This window comes from Rutidosis leptorrhynchoides, chromosome 1 (assembly GCF_046630445.1).
Source record: "Rutidosis leptorrhynchoides isolate AG116_Rl617_1_P2 chromosome 1, CSIRO_AGI_Rlap_v1, whole genome shotgun sequence".
In the NCBI taxonomy this organism is placed as follows: domain Eukaryota; kingdom Viridiplantae; phylum Streptophyta; class Magnoliopsida; order Asterales; family Asteraceae; genus Rutidosis; species Rutidosis leptorrhynchoides.
The window spans coordinates 28695730-28716251 of record NC_092333.1 but is presented as its reverse complement, the minus strand read 5'-3'; the positions used below and the strand labels follow the sequence as shown (position 1 = coordinate 28716251).

The following is a 20522-nucleotide window of genomic DNA, read 5'->3' as shown; positions in this document are numbered from 1 at the left end:
AAATCCCGGAAATCAATTCTAAACCACGTCATCGATTAAAAACGATTCCATATTTACTCATTTCATTTTTTTTTTGTGATAGCTTCGCTCGTGCGTCTCACATAACCAAATCGTTTTATCTAAATCTTTCAATAATGATAAAATTTCATTATTACCTCATATTCGTCATGAAAACATTCCTATGGTTATTTATGACAACCTCTACCAAATTTCGAGGACGAAATTTCTTTAACGGATGGGTACTGTAACGACCCGGAAATTTCCGACCAAATTTAAACTCTAATTTCTATATGGTTCCGACACGATAAGCAAAAACCCTAAAGTTGACCCGCATTTTTTTTCGATCGTTCTATACTTATAAGATTAATATTTACATAAATTAAAACTTACCAACATGATAAGTAATCCAAATTGTCGAGATTTATATTTCCGAAAAGAGTTTTACACAACGTTTGACCGTCTAGTTTGACCGACGATATCACGAACTATACAATATATGATAATTATACGTTTGCGTATATATATGTATATATACATATTTAACATGATTAATGAATGTTTTAATATCTTATTTTGTATCAAAAACTATAAGTTATAAGTATATTTTGAAACTACTAACTTAAGTTTTCAAAACGATAACTATACGTAACGTTATTTGACATAAATACTTAAGACTTATAATGTTTATACATATATCGTATAAGTAATGTATTTACTCACTTTTAAGACTTAAATACATAAAATCATATAAGTGTATTCACAAAAGATAGCTATATTTGAATCCTCATTCCATTTTTCACAAAATTTCTATACGTATATCTAGAGTATTTGTACTCGTATCATACCTATCTTCTATACGTATTTACTATTGGTATATACACATCAAATCACCACCTAACCAGCCCTTGTTACTACCCTAGGTATAAGGTAATTGCTTTTGTATTATTGTTTGACAAATACATAAGATTACAAACTAAAATTTTGTCATGTTATCCTTAAAGATCACATTTTTAGGAGTATATATGTATCATCATTTTGATTCATTTACTACTTCAATCTCCTAGCTAAAACACACACACTTATAACCCTTAAACACCTTCAACAATTCAGTAAAGTTCTAAGAAGATCTAGCCTCAAAAACCTTACATAAACACCATAAGAAAACCATACAAAAACACTTCAAGAAAACCTTCCAAGAACACCAACTTACTTCCAATCTTTCATCCACTTCTATCACCCTTTTGATTCTAGCTTCTTACTCCTCTTTTACAGCAAACTTATCCAAGGAACTTGAGGTAGAATCTATGTTCATAACCTTGTTCGATTCATATATATATAGCTATCTTATTTTGTGGTACAAAAGTTTAACAACAAGAACATAGTTTGAATGTTTTCAAACTTGTTTGCAAACTAAATAGATCCTTCTAACTTAACTTTTAAAATACTTCAAGACCTGTAATATAACTTAAATATATGCTAATTTAATAAGGTAAAACTTGGTTTTTCAAAGTATAAGTATTTTTAGAAAAATGGTCATTAAATGATTTTTTTTTTGTAACAAAATGTTTAACTTCATATGTTTCACTAATGTTTCACTTATGCCGTATGATTTTGAATACAAACCAAGGTATTTACAGTTCATAGTCTTAAAGAAGAACTCGATCCAAGAAGATGGCAATTTGAATCAACGAAAACGGACTTGTAACGAAGAAACTATGACCGAAACAAAATTGGTTATCCTAGATCATTTCAACTACGGGATCAATTGGAAAAAAAGATATAAATCACATATTTCTAAGATAACATGATATTTTATATATATGTACTCATAATTCAATTTCATATGGTTCAGGATCACCCGTAAACAACACGAGAAGATTAATCATAAGATCCCATGATTGTACGCAACACGTCATTTGACAACACCGGTACTTTATGTACGCAACACGTCATTTGACAACACCGGTACCATGGGTCAAGATTAATCTCGACCAACACATATACGATGGGGTTTTATGGGAGTTTTATTTATTTCGTTGGGGGTTTATTTATTGCGGGTATATTAAACATCTAAAAATGAACCATTAAAATTGAATTACTAACATCGAAACGCTAACTACGGACTAAGGAATTATTCAAAGTATTAAAAGTATTATAAATATATATACGAGATGTTTGTTTAAAATGAAAATATATTGATATATTATATATGGATAGGTTCGTGATATCAACCGGAAGACCAAGTCAAAAATATATATATCTTCGAGACAACAGTGAGTATATAGTCCCACTTTTAAACTCTAAATATTTCGGGATGAGAATACATGTATTTTATGTTTTACGCTATGGACACAAGTAACTGAAAAATATATTCTACGTTGAGTTGTACCACTGGCATACTTCCCTGTAGCTTGGTAACTAATATTTACAGCGGTATTGTAAACGCGAATCCTGTTGATAGATCTATCGGGCCTGACAACCCCAACCGGACTGGACGACCAGTATTCAACGGTTGCACAGTACTTCGTTTCGTGACTACACCTTGGTACGGTGTAGTAAGATTTCATAATAAAGGGAATATGCGACGTGATTAAATGTTAAGTATGGTTACCAAGTGCTCAACCACTTAGAATATTTTTATTGAAATGATTATATACGAAATCTTGTGGTCCATTGTTATAACGCTGCTAGCATCAAACCTATATATCTCACCAACTTTATGTTGACGTTTTAAAGCATGTTATTCTCAGGTACGAATTAAGTCTTCCGCTGTGCATTAGCTCATGTTAAGGATACTACTTGGGACCATTTAAGCTATGATACAAGGACGTTGCATTCGAGTCATTGAAGTTCATTAAAGACTATTGTTATGAAAATGGCAGATTAGATCATTTGGTTGTTATAAAATGTTAGGCTAATATGTCAACTCTCGATGTAATAATAGATTGCCTTTAAGAAATAAATGCAACGTTTGTAAAATGTATCATATAGAGGTCAAGTACCTCGCGATGTTATCAACTATTGTAATTCGTTTTTAATCTATATGGACGATGTCCGGATGATTAGTTTCGGATCCTTTCACAAGGATATCCTTGCGACACACGCAAGGACGCAAGGTGTATCTTGCGTCCTCATGCGACACATAAAACTGCTCTGTTAAAACAGAAACTGCTGTATATACACTATATAAAAAGCTCTTGGAGATATTAACTAACCATTATATGTAGAAGTTTTAGGTAGTCAGACACTGTAAAGGTTTCAGCAGATGAACGCTTCCAAAATAATGCTCTTGGTACTCCATCCTTATCAGTTTTGGTTGCAAAACTCTTAATGGTACGACGGTATGCCTCGAGGATCCAAATCTTAAATGCCCACATAAAACCAGCCAATGTGTAAGCCTTTCCACCCCCACTCTCTAATTGGCTTTCTCGAACCTCAAAACCTTCGCTCACCGCTGAGTAAGTAGCATCCCAAATACGAGACCCCCATGGGTACACGTTCACTTTATTGAAATCTTCAACCAACCATAGAAACTGTTTACTAACCACATGTTGCCCCTGCTTCCCCATAAACGCTCTCTCTACGATCAAAATTATAGCTAGTCGAACAATATCATCGTCACTAACCTTGGGAACCTTTACATCACCTTGTTTTTTGATAAGGATGTTTTGTATATCACTAACCAAAATGTTGCTGGCATCGGGACGTTCTGGAAAATAACGTCGTCTAATGGGTGCGGTCTTAGATTCATAATTTCGAGGGATGTAATGTGCCATGTCCGTCTGGCTACCAAACATAAAGCCGGTGACTAAACAAAATTCACGCCGACCAAATCTAATCATAAAATTAGGAGAAAAATGAAACCATATATCTTGTTGCTCTTCAGGGTACTTACTAGCATCTAATTTTTCTGAACGCTCACATTTCCGTTGGAGCATGGCATGTACTAGGCCAGGATCATTACCCGTGTATGAAAGATCTAACCAGGGACCAAAGCATGTACTTCTAAATAATTTTTCTTGTCTCTCAGTCAACATTTTCTTGACCTGAGGAATCACGGTCAACATATTCTTCATGGTCAATTTACCTTCCACATAGCCCTGTAAAAGTCAGAAGAACAACAGAAGAAAATCACATAGACGCAAGCAAGCAAGACAGAGATTGCGTACAAGGCCGCAAGGACGCAAGGTTAACCTTGCGTAACAGATGTGCAAGACGCAAGGATGCAAGGTTAACCTTGCGTAACTTATGATCAAGACGCAAGGACGCAAGGGTTACCTTGCGTGCACATGCAAAGGTAAAATTATAGCAAACGTAAGGTCGCAAATATCACCTTGCGTACATTGTGAGGCATACGCAAGGACGCAAGGATTGTCTTGCGTCTACATAGCAACAGAGTTACACAACTTGAATCTAGCAAAAATTCCTGGGTATCGTACGCAATCTCAATAATATACAATCAAAAACACAAAATACAAACAAATTTCGTTGACACATTTTTTCGAACACTTGGCGTGCAAAGAGTGCAAAAACTTTGTTTTAGCACATAAATCTAAGCACTATGAAGTAGATCGAATAATATAACATAGATCTAAGAAATCTAACCTGTTCTTGAGACATAGTGAACGATGATGGTGATTCGATGATGTTGGTGGCGTAGAAGCTCGCTTGTACTCGGGAAGATCGAAGATGGAAGGATGAAGAAGATCTAGTAACGATGAAGATGTGAGGAGGATGACGTGAGGATGATGATGAAGATTTTGCGAGTGATTTGCGAGTGTTTGGATCTTGCGAATGACGAGCGAAAGGGCACCAGAGAGGAGTTTGCGTATGTGTGTGGGAACAGTGAACGCAAACTGATCATTTAACTAGTTCTTTTACAGCTACACGCAAGGTCGCAACGTCGCAAAGACGCAAAGACGCAAGGTCGCAAGGTCGCAAGGACGCAAGCTGTCTTGCGCCTTGCGAGGGCAAATTGTCAAACTTTTTTTTTTAGGGCTGTCAGTCAACAAGCTTAAAAAAAAAAGGCATTTTGGTGATAATTCCTTGCTAAAACATGCTGATGAAAACATTAAAATACCTAAAGATATGAGAAATGGGTGCAGGCCCAACTAATGGACCGATAATAATGAGCTAAGTGGGCCCAAGTTGTGTTGACATGTACTTGCTTTGAAGTTTGGACATAGATATAACTAGACCTTTGGTTTTAACTTGAATTCGAATGAGCCTTTTAAAATTGTCACTAATCGCTACAAATTACATGACTCGAATCATACGTAGTTAGTATTAGTATGTTTATATATACGTACATGTATATGTACATACATGTAAATGAATGTATACCTAATTAGTGATAGATTTTATATCATGTTATATTTACTTTACTTTAGTATCATAATAGCAAAATAATTAATTATCCCAAAAAAAAACCCCAATAAATACAAGTATTAACCAAGTTTTGTCACGACAACACGAGCTAACTGATTCTTTATTATTGATGTAATCATAGAGCAATATAAGGGATCTAATGGATGAGTTTTTCTATTAAACTAGATCAGTCGATCGTCTGTATAGAAAATAAAAACGATTTTTTTACTAAATTCGACCTTTCGTAAAGAAAAAGATACGTATAAATACAAAATAAAATCTTAAAGTCATAAAGGTGCAAATCCATATCCCATAATCTTATTGATCTTTCTTTCTATTATTGTTTTGTAGAATGTATACAGCTAGAGTTTGTTTTAGCCCTATGTCACAACTATCATTCACATATAGAAATTTCATAAATAATTATATGATGTCGTTTTCCCCCATCTCAACAAGCAAAGATGGTTTCAGCCACATCAATGATCATGTTACATCCAAAAGAAAACCATACAAATACAAATCATAGTTACATCAATCCAATCATCTGAATTTGACCTTATTACACGTCGATAATACACATGAATATAACAAAGTACAATCACTCAATACCCATGATGAAAAAATATACGTAGTAATACAGTACAATACAATACGTTATGTGATCATGTACGTAATTACGTAAAATTAAAGATGCCTTTTAAGGACACTTTCTTCTGCCACCTTGAGTAGTCATGTTGTAGTAACAAGGGCAAACCTTTTGGTTACCGGAAGTGCCAGGTGGCACACAGCTGCAACGTGCGCAACAAGTCCCACATGCCCTGTGGCACAAATTTGGCCTCGATGATAACCTGCACCTTGCCTTACATGCTGAACCGCAATCTGAACACAAACATTTAATGAATATGTTACATAATTTCAATAATATATTGAATTTCATAAACTAAAACTTCACAAAGTCTAATGAATATTCAATAAACAGAATCTATGTAGAAATGAAGTATGTCACGTACTGATTTTGGAAGACTTGAGGCTTGTTTCATCAGTTTCGTTCACCTGTAAAACACAATAAAGGTGAACTATAACTAACTACATAAAAACATGTAAATCTATCCAATATAATATTGAGTGTAGATAGATTAACTAACTACATATAAATTTAATTTGATGTTCATATTATATTAATATTAATATTATATATTATATTAATCCTATTCAATAATAAGTGTCATGTTTCGTTTTTCAAGGTCATATTTTTTTGACTTTAAATATTTTTGTTTGTGTTACGTGATATTTGATGAAAATTATGTAAATGAAAACACCTTTTAAAACCGAATATATTCATATAATTTTCATCAAATATTGCATATTAAACAAAAATAGTTGAAATCGACATTTTAAAAGTAAGATCATGAAAGTCAAACAAAACACTTACTCCCTATTATGGGACGGATGGAGTAAAAAACAAAAGTTAAATATTTGAAAATACACATTTAAACGAATATTCACAAATGTACTTGTGTAAACAAATAATTAATGAATACGGAGTACGTTTTTAAATTTATTTTGTTAATTTCATATTTATGAGAAAAAAAGTTAGATACAGTTTCAGTTTTTTATTAAACTAGCTTGTTGAAACATATTTCACATTTTGAGTTTTTTAAAAGCTTATTTCAATTTTTAACCTTTTTATAGTATAAAAAATAGTTGATACGTACACTTTTTATAAGACATACGGAGTAGTTTCTACTCTTTTTAGAATAAGATTTTTTTACTTAAACCAATCAATATATTTTGAAATGAATACAACCGATTAATTTAATTTATACCTCGTACTTAATTAGCAAATGCTTATTGAAATAAGAAATTGGCATTAACCGATCAAAAGTGAGGTAATCCGTGATTTCTGATTGATCAATACGATGCGTATATATGCATGCGTAATCATAGTAACGCTATGATTTAAATGTTTCATACGATACATAGATATATAAATATAAATAAATATAAATATAGATATAATATAATAATATGGTATATATAACAATTGTTATTTTTGAACAGTAAAGGATGAAATAAAGGAACAAATTAAACTAAATAAATATTTAAAAAAAAGTTGAAATTAAGATACCAATTCATGAGCTTGAACCAGAAGAATCATTGAGAGAAAAACAAGAGCAACAAAAGGCTTAGAAATGGGCATGGCTATGTTACAAATTGAAAGTTTTTTTTGGCTTTCTGTTTAGCTTGGTATCTAAATGTTCGACACTAGCCACCTATTTATAGTCAAAGAGAGATAACAAATTAACAATAAGAAATACGGAGTATTATTTAAAATAATCTTTTTCATTTTCTTTTATTTATTTTCAAAGACAACTACCTATCAGGGTTCTAGTAACATACATTAAAGCCGAACGGTATTAAGTTAGCCTTAATTGATATCGCTTATTTAGACTTCATTTACTACACTTCTATCATTATTGTTGCTATCACAAAAAAAGCTTCGAGTATTTTATGAACCATGAAGGTCGATTTGTCGTCCGGAAAAGTGCTGTCCGGAAAAATCATTTTTCTAGTAGTGATCATCGAGTTCTTTAACTGATTATACTATTTCCATTCATAGCCGGAAATTAGTGTACTCGAAAGGTTTACTCATCCCACCTGTGAAAAATTTCTAGTGTAATATTTATAATTTTTTAGGGTACATTTTTTATTATTCACATCCAAGTTATTATTTGACTCCTCATGTTACAATCTTCAAGTTCCGTATCTATTTCCATTGATTATCACTGGCCAGGCTCTAACATGGAAAATAATAAGCTTTAGCTAAATAATCCTGTTATTCGGTTTTGTTTCCGCATGAAACACATGTGTGCATGAAAAATGATCGGATGAATAATTTCTATCTTCGTCAGTGATTTCAAAACTCTCTTTCCAAAAAATATAAATATAATCATCCATCGAACATTGGAGTTGTACCTTTAGAATTAAATATTTTTGTTAGGTTAGAAGCCACATATATCTATATCTATATACCATTAGTTCATAACCTTTTTTATGTTGGAATCCAGAAAGAAAAGATGTTGGTATAAGATGGGATACTTTTTGGTTGTCAACATTTGGACAACTATTATTGCTATTCCTTTTCCTTTCTTCTAACCCGTTCGTATTGCATGGTAACGCATAAGACAAAACAATCTACATACTAAAATAAATAAAGTATAAGAGTAAATTATATCTATAGTCGTCGCGGGTTACATTAAATTATATCAACCTTTCATGCATTGTAGATTACACTGACTGAATATGATTAATGGTCGTTCATGTAATTATAATGAAATCTCACCAATCGTTATTATCTTTTAGAGTAAAAATTACGTTAATCATTTCTGACTCATTTATAAGTGTAAGTTGACAGAAGGAATGATCAACACACATTTTAAATAAATTAGAGACTATCAACTTACACTTTTAGGTAAGTTATGAACGATCGGTGTAATATTTAAAAAATAAAGACTATCAACTTGCACATTTTAAATAAATTAGAGACTATCAACTTACACGGAAGAAGCAACGGGCATTGTTGCAAGTTTTTATTTTTTATTTAATTTAAAAATATTATTTTTATTCCCTTTTAATACTTAACCCAATTATATTTTAAAACATCATTACAATACTCCTAACTCACACCACCACTACTTCACACAAACAACTCACACGTCCTAATCATCAAAAAGCAACCCACGCTCCCGATCACTACAAATGATCTTAAGAAGATTGCCTATTCTATTGATCTATTGTACTGAAATTCTTGTAAATAAAAATGCACACGTTTTGGCAGGTAACTAGAAGTCGTTGTAGAAGCCAGAATGGTACAGCAAAAAAGTACAAAAGCCCCTACAACAAATGGTTCTATGCGATTTAATTTATATATAATATATATATGTGTGTGTGTGTGTGTGTGTGTGTGTGTGTGTGTGTTGGGGGGGGGGGGGGCTAATCAAGAGGGAAATGAATTTTAGAAGGAAAAAAAGGAAGTAATTATTTTTTTTATTTTTCTAATTTTTTGAAACAAAGTTAGCAATGAATATCAAGATCCGGTGAAAATAAAAACATTTAAAAAGGACATTTAGTGATGAATGTTATTATTTTGACCAAAAAAATGTTTAAAGAAATAACATTCATCACGATGAATGTTATTGACATGATCAGGAATAACATTCATCGTGTTAAATGTTATTTTTCGAGCGTCTTATGTTCAAAATAATAACATTTATCACAAAGTGTCTTTTTTATATTTTCATATTTTCATCTAATCTTAATGTTTATGAAATTTAAAAAAAAAAATACTTCTTCTTTCCCTCGTAAAATCTACTAACCCCTAGATTAATATATATATATATATATATATATATATATATATATATATATATATATATATATATATATATACACACACACACACACACATTTATAGTATATTTGTGTAATTAACTTTATCTTAAGTTTATATAATAATAATAATAATAATAATAATAATAATAATATTAATAATAAATAAAATAATAGGATAGTCGCTTTGAATTACGCATTGTCGGAGCTAGATCTTAATTCCGTGCAACAAGTGCTCAAAAATCGACTGAGTTGGATTGTGGAAGTACATATAATGAAGTGGAAAAAGGCACTTACACCTTAACGAACAATATAAGCTATATAACGCTAGTAGACTTCGATTTCTTTTTTCTACATGACTTTTTATTGTAGTTTTTGGGTCTACTATGCTTCGCCTTCGCTACTTCAGTTGTGTTTCTCTAGTTCTCATATTTCTCAAATATCCGATTATGTCTATATATAAATAAAATTGGGCACCCGAAATCCTTGGACCCCGAACTAGGTTTATCACCGTGTTCCCCCTCCAGGCCTCCCATGAATCTTATTAACACTATATAACAATATGCCCTTAAATTATTATTATTATTTTCAAAAACAACGTCACAAGGTGTTCTACAACCTTCAAGGAAGTCTTGTGGATGTCTGGTTGCAAGGTGGTTTTGTAACCTTGTGGCTGGGCAAAACTAGACACGATCAAAAAAATTTAGAACGCGAAATCTTTTGATCCGTAGCTCATATTCAGGCATCGTTTTTGTTTTGTTTTGAAAGTGTGTGTTTTTTGAGAGATCTATATGTTTTATTATATCCGAAGTCCCTTTTTTAAAATCGACCTTATATTGCGATTTATGTACAAACATGTGATTTTCGAGCTGTATAATCTAGTTCAAATTGATTGAGGGCTTCGTCAATAATGGTGAAGAATTAAACGGATAACAAATTAGAATCTTCTATAGTAAGTTATGTGAGGTCAAATTATGTCTAAAAGTCAAAATCAACAAAAACGACAAAATTTAAGGTCTTCGAGGCCAAATTTCAAATAATTGTTGGGACAACCCGCATTCATATAAAAAGAAATGACGTTTTAAAATTTTGAGTTTGCCTGTTACAGGTTAATCGCTAGACGACTTTGCGACCAATCATTCGCAAGGGTCACAAGCGCACCTTGTGTAACGTCCTCCCAATAGGGTCTGGAAGGAACGTCACTAATATCAAAACATACCAACATATTATAATAAACGAGAACAATACTAAATGATGAATTTAACTTTAATGAGTACGCAGCGGAAAATGAAATGTCGTTACAATGACAGGAATAACAATATCGTAAATGTTCACATGCAGAAGTAATAAATGCGATATCTCTTGATCCTATGTCCAAGTAGCATCACATAAGCGGTAAGTATAAGAGCTTGAATCAAACAGCACCTGAGACAAAACATGCTAAAGTGTCAACCAAAAAGGTTGAGTGAAGTTCATAGGTTTAACAAAAAGTTTGTCGTTGTTTTAGACCACAAGATTTAGTTTGTAAAGTTGATCTCCCGCAGGATCAAAAAGTTATGCCAATGCGTGATATTTAGACTAAACGTTCAAGTTTTGCCCCATGACAAGTTGTGTCTGTCCTTGTCGGTTTAATTTCATTATTAAGTAATACAATGACTTGGTCAAATGTATCGGGGACGTTACTCCCGATAGGCCTACCCCCAATAATTAAGCATGCCGCAGCAATTAAAAATATCACTGTAGGGACTTAGTCGGACATAGCCGGGTATAGCATAGTTTAACAGTTTGGTACTTGTGTCTAAAGTGTAAAAAGTAAAAACAGCATGTGTCTCACCCCAAGTAAAAGTAAGTAAGTTTGCTAGTAATAAAGAGGGGCTATGAATTCACCTTAGTAAGTAGAGAGAGAGTTATTCCTCGGAATAAAGAGTTGAACGAGTGAGCAGGAAAGTCAACCTATTGACATTTAAGAGTAGTTAAGTGTTTTGCCCATGTTTAAGTTTAAGTATGTGTTTGTTTTACTAAGTTTCTATTCATAGTAAGTTACTATTTTTATAAAGTTTCCATTTTTAGAAAGTTTCTTATTTTACTAAGTTTCTATGACTAGAGAGTTTCTACTTTTATCAGTGTTTTCCATTTTAGGATACTTGCCGTATTAGATAAGCTTCCAATCACCCCTTTCCCTTCGGATGGCTAATTTAGATCTAGGGGCTTGAGCCATAGGACCCTTTAAATCGGAAATCCAAACCCTCTGTCTAGAATCTCATAGAAACCATTCGTCAAGAAAGTTCGAAGATTTATACATCTCTAATACATATCCCAAAATGTTTTTATGTTACAATATAAGTAGTAGGTTATAGGTGCTAGTAATAGTAATAGTGTATACATGTTATTTATTTTATTTTTAATTGCATATAATTTATAACATTATTTACATGTTTCGGTAAAAATAATAACCGAAGTAAAAAGTAAAAAGTAAAAAGTAAAAAGTAAAAAAAATAAAAAGTAAGAAAAGAATACTTACTAGTAGTAATTCTTCAAAGAGAGAATGAGAGAAATTTTGGTGTGAGTTTGAATGAGAAATGTGGGGTATTTATACTTGAAAAAAATTAGGTAAAAAGAATAAAATAATTAAAAGAAAAAGAAATATTTTAATTCTTAATGGGATTTTAAAATCAAAAAGTATTAAATGTTAGGTCATGGGATAATGCACAAAATAAAATAATAAAAGTAGTTTTTCCATTACAATTTTTAATTAAAAAGTAATTTATTTATTTATTTATTTATTTATTTTTCATTTATTTTAAGGATTTTTTTTTATAAATAAATAAATTGATTTAATGCTTTTCCAAGAATATTTGTCAATAATATTTTATTTTTATTTTTTTTATTTAATTAATAAATACAAATTTTGCATAAAAATAATAAATAATTCGGTATTTTGTATTTTTAATAATAATTATGATTTTAATTATTAAACTATAGTTTTAGTAAGTTTGTAAATATTATTACATTTATATATAATTAGATTTATTATATAGTTAAATATATAATACATTAACTAAATAATAAAAGTGATACAAAGTTTATATACTTAGTTAAATTATGTCAAATTATATAAATTAATAATATATTATTTATTTAAGCGTACATCGTTGACTAAAAATTACTATTCGGTCAATATTTAATTGTATATAACAACCCTTAATATATATAGTCAGACATATAACCCTAGGGTTAATTCAGTAAATTTAGAAGTCGAAAAGTGAGGGTTGTTACAGTACCTCCCCATTAATAAAAACTTCGTCCCGAAGTTTTAGGTAGACTTCTCGGATGCATCAGCGGTTGAGAAGAGATAGGGATATTTCTGTTTCATTTGGTCTTCACGTTCCCAGGTATACTCGGGGCCACGTCGTGAATTTCAACGGATCTTAACAATAGGTATGGTGCTTTGTTTTAAGCGTTTAGCAGATCGGTCCATGACTTCTACAGGTTCCTCTATGAAGTGCATTTTATCATCAATGCGAATGTCATCCAAAGGAATAACGAGAGTGTCATCAGCGAGACACTTTTTAAGATTCGAGACATGAAATACGTTGTGTACGCTGCTAAGTTCAGCAGGTAATTCTAATCGATAAGCCACGGGTCCGATCCTTTCAGTAATCTTGAAGGGTCCAACAAAACGCGGACTTAGTTTGCTTCGTTTACCAAAACGAACGACGCCTTTCCAAGGGGATACTTTCAACATGACTTTTTCACCAACTTGGAATTCCAAATCTTTCCGACCTTTATTAGCATAGCTCTTCTGTCGGCTGCGGGCAGTTTCTATTCGTTTCTTAATCTGAACTATCTTTTCGGTTGTCTCGTGTATGATTTCAGGACCAGTTAACTGTCTGTCCTCTAATTCATCCCAGCACAGTGGGGATCTACATTTTCGTCCGTATAAGGCCTCAAAAGGTGCAGCCTTAATACTTGAGTGGTAACTATTATTGTAAGAGAATTCAACCAAAGGCAAATGTCTATCCCATCCTTTGCCGAAGTCGATAACACAAGCGTGAAACATATCTTCCAATGTTTGAATGGTTCGTTCACTTTGACCATCGGTTTGCGGATGATAAGTAGTACTCATGTCGAGTTGAGTTCCAAGAGCAGTTTGTAAGGATTTCCAAAATCTGGAAGTGAATCTACTGTCGCGATCGGATATGATTGATATAGGAACACCATGACGAGAGACAATTTCTTTGATATACAGTTGTGACAATCTCTCCATCTTGTCGGTCTCCTTGATCGGTAAGAAATGAGCAGATTTAGTAAGACGATCTACTATGACTCATATAGTATCATTGCCACTAGAAGTCTTGGGCAATTTAGTAATAAAGTCCATAGCGATACATTCCCACTTCCACTGCGGAATATCGGGTTGTGTCAACAGACCAGAAGGCTTTTGATGTTCAGCCTTGACTTTTAAACAAGTGAGACACTTACTAACATAAGTAGCAATGTCGGCTTTCATATTAGGCCACCAGTAGAATTCCTTCACATCGTGGTACATCTTACTGGAACCCGGATGAATAGAATACCTAGTCTTATGCGCTTCATCCAAGACTAGTTCACGGAGATTACCGAAGCGAGGAACCCAAATTCTGTTGCCAAAGTACCGTGTACCATTAGCTTTCACTTGGAGTTGGTTCTCGAAACCGATAGGTCCTTCACCTTCGATAAGTGTTGGTTTAATAGCTTCCAGTTGAGCTTCGCAGATTCGTGATATAAGATATGATTTGATTTTCAGGTTTAAGGCACGAACACGTTTAACATCGTCTTTTCGATTAAGGGCATCAGCAACTACGTTTGCCTTGCCAGGATGATATTCCATCTTATAGTCATAATCGTTCAATAACTCGAGCCATCGGCTTTGCCTCATATTCAGATGTTTTTGATCAAAGATGTGTCGAAGACTTTTATGGTCAGTGTACACCGTAAACTGGGTACCATATAGATAATGTCTCCATATATTTAATGCAAATACCACAGCACCTAACTCAAGGTCGTGTGTGGTATAGTTCTCCTCGTGTTTCTTCAACTGTCTAGATGCGTAGGCAATAACCTTTTCACGTTGCATTAAAACACAACCAAAGCCTTGCTTTGAGGCATCGCAGTAAACAACAAAATCGTCAGTACCTTCAGGTAAAGATAGAATCGGGGTTGTGGTCAACTTCTCTTTCAGAATCTTGAAAGCAGATTCCTGTTCTTCGGACCACTCAAACTTCTTCCCTTTTTGAGTTAGCTTCGTAAGAGGTTTGGCAAGAAGGGAAAAATCCTTTATGAATCTCCGATAATAACCGGCAAGTCCCAAAAATTGACGAATATGCTTCGCAGTCTTTGGTATCTCCCAGTTCTGGATAGCGGTAATCTTAGCTGGATCGACATGTATTCCATTACTATCAACAACGTGTCCGAGGAATTGTACGGTTTTGAGCCAAAACTCGCACTTAGAAAACTTAGCGTAGAGTTGTTCCTTTCGTAAGAGTTCAAGAATCACGCGCAGATGTTGCTCATGTTCCTTCTCACTCTTGGAGTAGATCAAAATATCATCAATGAAAATAATGACGAATTTATCGAGATAAGGTTTGCAGACACGGTTCATGAGATCCATGAAAACTGCAGGAGCATTGGTCAAAACAAAAGGCATGACACAAAATTCATAGTGCCCATAACGAGTGCGAAAAGCAGTCTTAGGAATATCAGATTCCTTGAGTCTAAGTTGGTGATATCCGGACCTCAAATCAATCTTTGAATAAACACTTGACCCTTGAAGTTGGTCGAATAGATCATCAATACGTGGCAACGGATAACGGTTCTTGATAGTAAGCTTGTTAAGTTCGCGGTAATCAATGCACATCCTTAACGTACCATCCTTCTTTTTAACAAATAGAATAGGAGCTCCTCATGGGGACGAGCTTGGACGAATGAAACCTTTATCCAATAGTTCTTGGAGCTGGTTGGAAAGTTCCTTCATTTTGGAAGGTGCTAAACAGTATGGTACTTTAGCAATAGGAGCAGCACCGGGAGCTAAATCAATTTGAAATTCAACTTGTCGAGGAGGTGGAAGACCAGGAAGATCTTCGGGAAACACATCGGGAAAGTCTTTAACCACTGGTACATCTTCAATACACTTCCCTTTCGATTCGATCATCTTAAAGTGGGCTAGAATAGCTGGATTACCTTTCATAAGGTGTTTGCGGGTTTTAATACAGGAGATAATATTGAGATTGGAACCACTCTTTTCACCTTGAATGATAAGAGTCTCTCCATTTCTTAATGGAACATGAATGGTTTTATCGTAACACATGATGGCAGCTCTCAATGGACGTAACCATTCCATTCCAACTACGACGTCAAAACTTCCGAGCTCGACTGGCAAAAGGTCTATCTTAAATTCTTTATCGGCTAAGATTAGGTTGCAGTTTTTATAGATTTTATCGACTTGCATGACCTTTCCATTGGCTACTTCTACTAATCTTTTAGTTTCTAAGGGTTGAGGCTTTTCAGCAAATAGGGTACAAAAATCACTAGACATGTAACTTCTGTCGGCACCAGTATCGAATAAAATAGTTGCATAGAAATTATTGACAAGATACGTACCCGTGATAACTTCATCTTCATCTCGGGCTTCAGCAGCAGTAATAACAAACGCACGACCCTTCGCAGCAGTAGCATTAGCTCCAGTAGCGGGATTATCTTTCTTCTTAGGACAATTCGGACTAATGTGTCCCTTCTCTCCATAAGTATAGCATGTAGGAGGAGCTTTGGCTGGAACAATAGCCTTATCCTTCGGAGGAGTCTTACACGTCTTAGCAATGTGTCCCACTTTCTTACACAACGCACAAACCACAGTACACTTCCCCGGGTGATGCCTCTCACAACGAATACAGAAAGGATAAGTACCCTTATAATTCGACCTTGTACCATCCGCAGGCTTCTTATTATCATTCTGAGCCGAACCTTGAGATGGCTCAAACTTCCTCTTACCATCATTACCCTTGGTTTCAACTTGCTTATTGGTCGACGCCCTTCTTCTCTTGGCCAACATGAGATTTTGTGCCATGAGAATCACATCATCCAAAGTAACCTTCTCAGCAGCAATAACATTCCCTTGAACATCCTCGGGAAGACCTTCAATATACCGCTCAATTCTTCTAGCTTCAGTAGGAAACATTTCAGGACATAGAGTAGAAAGCTCCAGATAACGATTGGTATAGTTCTCAATGTCAGTACCCTTGACCTTGAGTTCCCAGAACTCAGCTTCAAGTTTCTGAACTTGACTTCGAGGACAGAATTTGTTGACCATCATGCTTTTGAGTTCACCCCATGGAATTGCATTAGCATTATCAATTCCTACGAACTTGGCATGAGCAGTCCACCAAGTTAAAGCATTGCCACCCAATGAGCTAGTGGCATACTTTACTCGATCGTTATCACCACAGTTGCAAATACGGAAAATAGATTCCATCTTCTCGAACCAACGGACTAGTTCGACAGCTTCTTCAGTCCCCTTAAATGCAGGAGGATGACAGTTTGAAAAATCCTTGTAGGAACAAGGTTTCAGTTGTGGATTAGCATGGTTAGCTTGGGCGTTGCCTTGGGCGGCAGCGAGTAACTGTTGGAATTGTTCAGTAGTTAACACAACGTTGTTAACGGTAGGTGCAGCTGAACGAACCATGATGTGACTACATAAAAGTGAACATATGTTTGATAAGTTTAACAAGTTATAAGTTTGAGCAATCACAAGTATGAATAAAATAAAGTATTGATATCGCATGATATTAATAAAACACTTTATATTATTAGAACGAGGCATTAAATAAACCTTTATTACACGATTCAGAAATAGAAATAGTTTAAGCATAGCCTTTACATAGACAAGGAATTGGAAAAATAATCTAGGAAATATTAAGATTGAAGTAATCTTCATATTTCTTCTTCTCATCCTCCACCTTCTTCATAAACTCATCAACTTTCTCATTCCTCGCCTTTTGTTTCTCATGCAGGAACTCGAGATTATCATAAAGGTTAGAAACTTCATTGTTGATTACATGGTACTTGTGGTCCCTTATAGAAAGTTGATTATTCACGCGGTTTTCCTCCATCTTCAATCTAAGGTCAACATCTTCTCTTAGGTAGGAGAGAGATTGCTTCCCCCATCGGGTATTTCTATCACCTTCATACTTCACCAACTTTATCTCTTTCTTTAGTTCAGCATTTTCCTCCATGAGCTTCTTGATCGCTAGGTCTTTTTCCTTCATTTGAAAATCGATCCTTGCAATATGGCGAATTAGGTCATCGGTAGTTTTTCGCAGATTCATGAGCTCGTACTTGGCATCAACTTCATCGTAGAAAGGAGATCGGGATCTTTTCTTTGACGGCCCAGTTTCTTCAAGACATTTCCTTTTGTCTTTATTCCTCGGGGTTGGATAGTATTCAGGAGACCCATGTAACTTTAGAGTAGTATTTGGCTATAATTTGGTGAGGGAGGACCACCAAAGCCATAAGGTGGACTTTGGACTGGTCTTTCTGTGGAAGACCTTTCAGTATCTTTTTTGGTTGGCTTGAAAAGATTCATTTTGGTCGTTTGATGATAATTAGACATCCTAAAATTAGGAAGGATATTTTGATTAGAATCTTTAAGTCAAGTTTATTAAAGTATAATCGTTAAGATTATGGGGCAATCCTAAGTGCTTTAATTCTAAGGCAGAAAAGGTTATAGTTTCCTAGATTGCTAAGGCACCCTAGCTAACAAGTAAGGCACACATAAAAATGCAATCCTGGTTCTCTATAACAGCCTGGTTATGCTCTGATACCAATCTGTAACGTCCTCCCAATAGGGTCTGGAAGGAACGTCACTAATATCAAAACATACCAACATATTATAATAAACGAGAACAATACTAAATGATGAATTTAACTTTAATGAGTACACAGCAGAAAATGAAATGTCGTTACAATGACAGGAATAACAATATCGTAAATGTTCACATGAAGAAGTAATAAATGCGATATCTCTTGATCCTATGTCCAAGTAGCATCACATAAGCGGTAAGTATAAGAGCTTGAATCAAACAGCATCTGAGACAAAACATGCTAAAGTGTCAACCAAAAAGGTTGAGTGAAGTTCATAGGTTTAACAAAAAGTTTGTCGTTGTTTTAGACCACAAGATTTAGTTTGTAAAGTTAATCTCCCGCAGGATCAAAAAGTTATGTCAATGCGTGATATTTAGACTAAACGTTCAAGTTTTGCCCCATGACAAGTTGTGTCTGTCCTTGTCGGTTTAATTTCATTATTAAGTAATACAATGACTTGGTCAAATGTATCGGGGACGTTACTCCCGATAGGCCTACCCCCAATAATTAAGCATGCCGCAACAATTAAAAATATCACTGTAGGGACTTAGTCGGACATAGCCGGGTATAGCAAAGTTTAACAGTTTGGTACTTGTGTCTAAAGTGTAAAAAGTAAAAACAACATGTGTCTCACCCCAAGTAAAAGTAAGTAAGTTTGCTAGCAATAAAGAGGGGCTATGAATTCACCTTAGTAAGTAGAGAGAGAGTTATTCCTCGGAATAAAGAGTTGAACGAGTGAGTAGGAAAGTCAACCTATTGACATTTAAGAGTAGTTAAGTGTTTTGCCCTTGTTTAAGTTTAAGTATGTGTTTATTTTACTAAGTTTCTATTCATAGTAAGTTACTATTTTTATAAAGTTTCCATTTTTAGAAAGTTTCTTATTTTACTAAGTTTCTATGACTAGAGAGTTTCTACTTTTATCAGTGTTTTCCATTTTAGGCTACTTGCCGTATTAGATAAGCTTTCAATCACCCCTTTCCCTTCGAATGGCTAATTTAGATCTAGGGGCTTGAGCCATAGGACCCTTTAAATCGGAAATCCAAACCCTCTGCCTAGAATCTCATAGAAACGATTCGTCAAGAAAGTTCGAAGATCTATACATCTCTAATACATATCCCAAAATGTTTTTATGTTACAATATAAGTAGTAGGTTATAGGTGCTAGTAATAGTAAAAGTGTATACATGTTATTTATTTTATTTTTAATTGCATATAATTTATAACATTATTTACATGTTTCGGTAAAAATAATAAGTAAAAAGTAAAAAGTAAAAAGTAAAAAGTAAAAAGTAAAAAAAATAAAAAGTAAGAAAAGAATACTTACTAGTAGTAATTCTTCAAAGGGAAAATGAGAGAAATTTTGGTGTGAGTTTGAATGAGAAATGAGGGGTATTTATACTTGAAAAAATTAGGTAAAAAGAATAAAATAATTTAAAGAAAAAGAAATATTTTAATTCTTAATGGGATTTTAAAATTAAAAAGTATTAAATGTTAGGTCATGTGATAATGCACAAAATAAAATAATAAAAGTAGTTTTTCCATTACAATTTTTAATTAAAAATTAATTTATTTATTTATTTATTTTTTTTCATTTATTTTAAGGATTTTTTTTTATAAATAAATAAATTGATTTAATGCTTTTCCAAGAATATTTGTCAATAATATTTTTTTTTTATTTTTTTATTTAATTAATAAATACAAATTTTGCATAAAAATAATAAATAATTCGGTATTTTGTATTTTTAATAATAATTATGATTTTAATTATTAAACTATAGTTTTAGTAAGTTTGTAAATATTATTACATTTATATATAATTAGATTTATTATATAGTTAAATATATAATACATTAACTAAATAATAAAAGTGAT

At 33.4% G+C, this 20522-nt stretch overlaps 1 protein-coding gene across 1 annotated transcript; it reads right to left on the bottom strand.

The window, feature by feature from the left end:
- Positions 1–5778: 5778 nt before the first annotated feature.
- LOC139858088 (snakin-2-like) lies at positions 5779–7640 on the bottom strand. Its single transcript, XM_071846942.1, has 3 exons — positions 7496–7640; positions 6378–6420; positions 5779–6246 (listed from the first exon to the last, which is right to left on the bottom strand). Exons 1-3 carry the CDS (start codon positions 7565–7567, stop codon positions 6065–6067), a joined length of 297 nt encoding a protein of 98 aa, XP_071703043.1. The 5' UTR covers positions 7568–7640; the 3' UTR covers positions 5779–6064.
- Between the last annotated feature and the right edge of the window lie 12882 nt (positions 7641–20522).

Bases quoted from the DNA above. Each gene is read 5' to 3' on its own strand.
- LOC139858088 (XM_071846942.1), bottom strand. From the start codon at position 7,567: ATGCCCATTTCTAAGCCTTTTGTTGCTCTTGTTTTTCTCTCAATGATT. The intron at 6,421-7,495 runs GTATCTTAATTT...TGTGTTTTACAG, and splicing joins TGGTTCAAGCTCATGAATTG to GTGAACGAAACTGATGAAAC. The intron at 6,247-6,377 runs GTACGTGACATA...GTTTGTGTTCAG, and splicing joins CCTCAAGTCTTCCAAAATCA to ATTGCGGTTCAGCATGTAAG.